The sequence below is a fragment of the Cygnus atratus genome, chromosome 12 (genome assembly GCF_013377495.2).
Source record: "Cygnus atratus isolate AKBS03 ecotype Queensland, Australia chromosome 12, CAtr_DNAZoo_HiC_assembly, whole genome shotgun sequence".
NCBI classification, from domain to species: Eukaryota; Metazoa; Chordata; class Aves; order Anseriformes; family Anatidae; genus Cygnus; species Cygnus atratus.
In genome coordinates, this window is record NC_066373.1 from 14945589 (window position 1) to 14951625 (window position 6037).

Genomic DNA, 6037 nt, shown 5'->3' on the forward strand with positions numbered 1-6037 from the left:
CTTACTGCCCTCTGGCCAATATTCAGGAGAGGCTCTGGCTTTAGTCTCTAAACCTGTGATAGTGACAGGGATTAACAGGAATTCTGGGCCTTTGGGACTCTCTTCTGTGTTACAAAAGGTATGGTAATAACATACCAAACTTGACAGTGGATATGCAGTGTAAATTAGGATAAGTAGAGGCAGCAGGTGTTGCAGCTTATGTTCTCTAAGCACTGCCACATAACATGTTTCCAGGGCAGATGGACATTCAGGTATCATTTGATTCTTCTTGAAGTATACAATGTTTTTTACATAGAAGTTGTATCGAAGTAGTTGCAGAAATTTAATAGTAACTTCAAGGTCGGTAAGAAAATGACTACTATGGACACACAGAAATGGATTCGGTAGCTGGGTGTAAGAGATTTGGCCCTGGGGATTTATTGCTCTTTTGGTACAGGTCACAGCGAATCTGAAAAATTCAGGTAGCAAGTTGGACCAACCAAGACTCCCTGCTTGCCTCCCAAAATCAGATCCCTATTTTTTCCACCATGTGCGTCCTCTTGTAATGTGATCTTGAGTCCCGGTTCAACGTTTCAGCTGCATTCAATAATGTGCAAGGGGCAGCATAAGCATAAATCAGCATGTTTTCACTTAAAATACCTTTTTGCTTTATTAAAAAAAAAAAAAAGTAAATTTTTGCACTGACCTACAATGAAAAAATAAAGGATGCAGTAGCAAAAGCAAAACAATTCCTCCCTCAAAACTGTAATAAATTCATTAATCTATTTTAGGCAGATGCACAGGTGGTACTGATGTGCTGATGCAAGCTATTGGCTTTCTAGGTCACTGTGTAAGGAGGCAGAGTTGATTCCTGCTCCATCAGCTGCAGAGTAGGGTAAGAAAAGGACAGAAAAGAGAAAGGTCAAGGTAGGTTAGAAAAGAAAAAGTTCCGGAGAAAAACGTACAGAGGAAAGACAGGTTTAAAGTTCAGTAACTATTAAGTAGGATCAGATTTACTCATTTCAATATGCAGTAATTACAAAGATAAAACTATCCTGAGTCATCCAAAGAACTTTTCCCCAAATTAGGAATCACCTGGGTACTTTCTGTTTAAGTTGTGTACAACAACTGTGTAACCTTTCACTACTGCAGTCAGTAGTGATGACTGCAATTTTGCTTCAAAGCTCACTAGTGCTGGGTCCTGTCCCAGCTGGGTTGCTTCTCCTTCCAGGTACATTGTGGAATTATGTATAGAGGGTATCTTGCTTTAAAACATACCATGTTTTCCATCCCTTCCTCCTGAAGGAAAAAGGGTATATTTATTACAGATAAAATGGTAATTGAAGCTTAAAATTGCAAGCTTTTAAAAGTAGTTTGTGGATCCTCTACAAAGAGCAGCCAGCAGAGAGAACTGTCCATTTCTGGAACCTCATTAAGAAACTGCTACCTGTACCTCGGGGTTCATGCCTACAGCTTCTGATTCAGGTGCACTTGAGCTGTGCTGGTAAAACACAGGGGTTAAGAAGATTTGAAACTGTTTTCCACATTTCTCAAATTTTCTCTAACTAGCTACCTTCAGGGTAAACACCATTTATAACTTGAGGGAGAGCTATATGGAACATAAAATATTTAGTTGCACGTCAGCCTTAGCTATGTGTAACAATCAGCAGAAAATGCTGAAAGTTTGCCTACACGCTGCTATGCTCCTTGTCTTCACTGAGATGCCAGTTCATGGCTGGTTCATCTCCTCAGTTTTTAAAGTGAAGATATTTGGAAATCAACGCCCAGAAATGCTGTTTGCTTTCTGAGTTGTGCAAGTACCCTCAGCATGGTCCAGCACTGTAGTGGGACTGCAGGAGCCTGATCCAATTCACCCAGCGACAGCAGCAGTAAGGCAGGGGAGGCGGGCATACCCATTTTTTGGGGATATGGAACTCAGAAAGGGGGACTCCTTCCTCCCCCAAAGCAGGCTTAAAATCAGCTTACAGCGAGTTATGTGTCTGAAATGGGATTATTGTAAAAAGAGAACGTTATTTTCTATTTTAGCACATCATTTCAGAGAGAAGCTGTCAGCATCTTCCCACTAGCGCCAGAGGCGTCTGGCACCACGGACAGCATCTCACTTTTGCGAGTGGGGACGCAGGAATTCTGTTTCCTCCAGAAGCGATGTGTTATTTGTAGGGACAGCACAATCCTTGCCAAAAGCTCGCTGCACTCCTCGCATCAGGAGCTCAAACCTAGCGTCGATGGGCCGGTGCGCTGAGCCCACAGCCCCAGGCCCTGCTAACCTGGAGGCTTTCCCCCCTTCCAGGGGACAACGACGGCTGCCCTACAGCCCCGGGGGGGAGCCCCGGCTGTCCGGGAGACCCTCCCTCCTTCCCTCCCTTCCCTCCTTCCCTCAGGCGGCCGCTGGCTTTCTCCCGCCCGGCTCCGGGAGCCGCCGCAGGGCCGCGCAGGCCCGCCGCGAAATGGCGGCCCGCGGGGCGCAGCCTGGGGCAGGGGCAGCCGCCCCCCGCCGGGAAGCCCTTCCCCGGCACGGCAGGGCACAGCAGGGCAGGACAGCTCTCCCGGCACGCCGCACCGCCAGCCTTACCCGCAGCTTGTCCCCGGCGCTCAGGCGGCCCGGGTGCACGAAGGGGTTGGGGACGACGGGCGAGCAGAAGGAGTGCTGCCTGGGCAGCGGCAGCACCCGCGGCGCCATGCTCCGGCCGCCACCGCCGGGCGGCTGATTGCGCATGAGCTGCCGGCGGGGGGGCCGCGATGTCCCCGTCCCTGTCCCCGTGCCAGCCCCTGCCCCTGTCCCAGCCCTTGTCCCGGCCCCGCCCGGCCCGGTCCCGCCGCGGGGAAGGAGCCCTCAGGGGCCGCAAGATGGAGCCGCCGGACCCGCCTCTGCCGCCCGTCTCCTGAGGTGGCAGCAAGAAGGCGCCGGGCTCCCCCCTGTCGCCGCCAAAGCCGCCCCTAGCCCGCTGTCCTCCTTCCCCTGCCCAGCCCCGGGTGCTGAGGGGTGGGTGGTGTGCCTCGTTGGCAAGCACCACATCTGTTATCTGAGAGATAAGGGAGGCAAATGCGCTCAGGGTGTACAACAGGAGGCTTCTTTGCCTTTTTTTTTTTTCTTTTTTTTTTTTTTGCGTGGAGGGTGCGTTTCTGTGCTGTGGAAAGCTGCCAGGAGCTAAGGTCAGGAGGAGGTGAGGTGTGGAGGCCCACCGAGGCCTTTCTGTTAGGCAGGGCCTCCACTGGCATGGCCACCTTGCAGAGACACAACATGAGCAGCATCCATGGGCATGGCCATGGATGGGAGGCTGTGGTCAGACCGTGCTCCTGAGGCAGGGGTGGCTGAGGCAGAGGTGCTACCCGCCACTCACTTTACTTCACGCTCATGTGGCTGCTTCTTTTTTCAGCACCGAAGGAAGCTTTGGCCTGACGGTGTTGAGGAGGCGAGCCTGTGGGTTCTCACGCTGGATCTGCTGTAACTGTGAGGGTGAGCCCCCAGAGCGCTGCGCTCAGGGACTGGTGGCTCCTGGCCTCCAGGCTGTGGCCTTGGTTCAGACACTTCACTGTGGCTCTCCCTTCTGTCTCACATCTGTTCTTCACACAAAAACATGGATACTTCCTCACACAATGTTAGTCTGTCACTGGATTGTTTGTATTTCCTTTAAAAAATTGTTATAGAAACCTCACAGTTCAGTTCCCAGTTTGGCACGTCTACTTCCACAAAGATAGTAATTATTAATTATTATAAAATTATTTTTCAGTTGTGGCTTGATGTGCAGGTGCTTAAGGAATAATCAAAATAATATATTTGGGTTAACTGAAGCCTGTGTATAGTGGAAGCTTGACAAATGTAGGATTTCCCTTGGCGGGCTTCCAGGGTCACCCTGTGACTGCCCGTCCTTGGAATCAGCACCGGCCTCTGAAAAACCAGAGTGTGAACCAGTGCAGCACAATCATCATGGGAAGTAAGACTAGAGGGAAACCCCAGAGCAGAAAGATCAGTTCTGCCTCCGTCATTCTTGACAGATGATTCGCTGATTTGTTCCAGCACTTCTTTGGTTACATTATGAAACATTTTTTCTATATCTGAGCAGAGTCTCTTTGCAATTTATATTCACTTGGTGGCTATGAAAACTGTTTTCTTTCCTCTTTGCAGCTACTTTTTGCACTCTTTTATAGTGCTTTTGTGATTTACTCAAGCCTTCACTAGACTCAACAATTCAGTGCTTTCAGGTTTTCTCTCCCAGGTCATGGTTTCTAGATATCTGATTATACTTAATGCCTTTCTCTGGCTTTTCTCCAATAGGTCCACACCTGTCTCGAAGTACCCAAACTGGAAATGCTACTCACTAGGAGGACTGACCAGTGCTACTGATTGGGCAGGAAGGGTTGATTTCTAACACGTTTATATATCCCTGCTTTTATCTCAGTAGCCTGGCCTTGTGACTCACACTGTAAGTCATGATAATTCTTAGATCCATTTCTGAATAATTACTTGTCATTTACAACACAAAGTTCTAAGAATAAAACACAGCATTTGTCCTTATTAAATGGTTGTAATGATCTTACCTCTAGAACCAGGAAATAATAAAGCATCTAGTTTGGCAGACATGATGCTTTTATTATGTAAAATAATCTGTTTCTGGTAACTTGTACATTTGTTAAAAAACAGTGATACTGATTGTAAGTATTTACTCATCTAAGGCTGGTTAGCCATAACATCATGAAAAAGGCTTAAGCAAGCACCAAGATACAAACAGTGCAAGAAAAATGTGTTAATGTTCAGAATGTGAAAAGGTGTGATCCTTTGCCTAAACTGACATCAGTCTCTCTTTTGAATAATAAATCCATTTTGGTCTGTGAGACTGTGGTGGAATGAACTTTGATCCTTGTTCCACTAACACAAAATACCACCAAGCTATTATGATACTGATGTCTGGAATCGTTTCAATATCTTTATTTTACCAGAATGTGTATCTGGCAATGTGGGAGCAATAATATTAGCTTGTTACTAATTATTTTTGTAGGTTGAAAACACACCTTTAGTTTTGCAGGTCAGTAGGAAGGTATATGATTTCCCTAAAGAGCTTTACCCGATACTGTCTTGATTTTACCCAGAAACTAAAAATAGTGGCTCCAGAGCAGGTGTAGCTTCTGTATGCAATCCAGGTGAATCATATCAGTGACAGAGGACAACCCAGTAAACACTTCCACAGCGTAAACAGCGATTCTTCTTTCATATAAACTGTCACAGTTTTAAAAAAGTTTATGGAACTTTATTGTTTTTAGTATAAATTATATGTACAGCTTAAATTGGATTGTGATCTTTCTCTCATCAGAGCTGCCTTTGGAACAGCTTATTTTCCCTGGCATTTGTAAAAATATACTCCAACATATCCTCTTACCATAATAATTTTAATAAAACTACAGTAATTTATAAGTATTTTCAGTATTTATCAGTTCTGTAAAGTGTGGGGTAGACTAAATCATCCATTGCAGAATAAGGAATTCTTGTGAACTAAATCTTCCACTAGCAATTCCAAATCTGAACCAGAAGCTAAATGAAATTGCCCTTTTTAGCATTTTCATCTTTAATTCTTCAGTTAGGCCTGTTGTCTTAACTTTATAAAACACATTCACAAAGGCGTTCTTTGATACAGAAACTGAAAACCTCCTTCGTGTTTGAATTGCTGTTTGCTTTTGACCAAAATGCCCCCTCTTGTGGCCACGGTCATGTAATATTTCTGCACAGAAAATTTAGCCCAATATCTGTAAACTGCTCGTGAGGAAAAAAACACGACCCTTCCTCAAGAACAAGTGACAAAATTTCCTCATGCAAAGTAGCATCCTGATTATTGGCTTACTTTATGTGATATAAAATGTGAACTTCTTGTACAAAATGGGTATGAGAACAGAAATAGATTCCTAGTATGTTTTCATTGTCAGCTTAAGTTCTCCTTCCTTTCTTTCCAGGCCATGGTCCCCTAACGCAAGTTCAGTCTCTGCTTCCCTCCTGGAGGAATGCCGACTAATTCCTTCCAAGAGAAAATCTGGGTGCAGCTGACGG

General features: G+C 45.8%; 1 protein-coding gene across 1 annotated transcript in view; it reads right to left on the bottom strand.

Moving 5' to 3' along the window:
* Positions 1 to 3005, bottom strand: part of LPCAT2 (lysophosphatidylcholine acyltransferase 2) — a 29873-nt gene extending 26868 nt beyond the window's left edge. Inside the window, exon 1 of the mRNA XM_035543320.2 lies at positions 2573 to 3005. Within this exon, the coding sequence (XP_035399213.1) occupies positions 2573 to 2716 (144 nt within the window). The 5' untranslated portion in view covers positions 2717 to 3005. The remainder of the gene's footprint in view (positions 1 to 2572) is intronic.
* Between the last annotated feature and the right edge of the window lie 3032 nt (positions 3006 to 6037).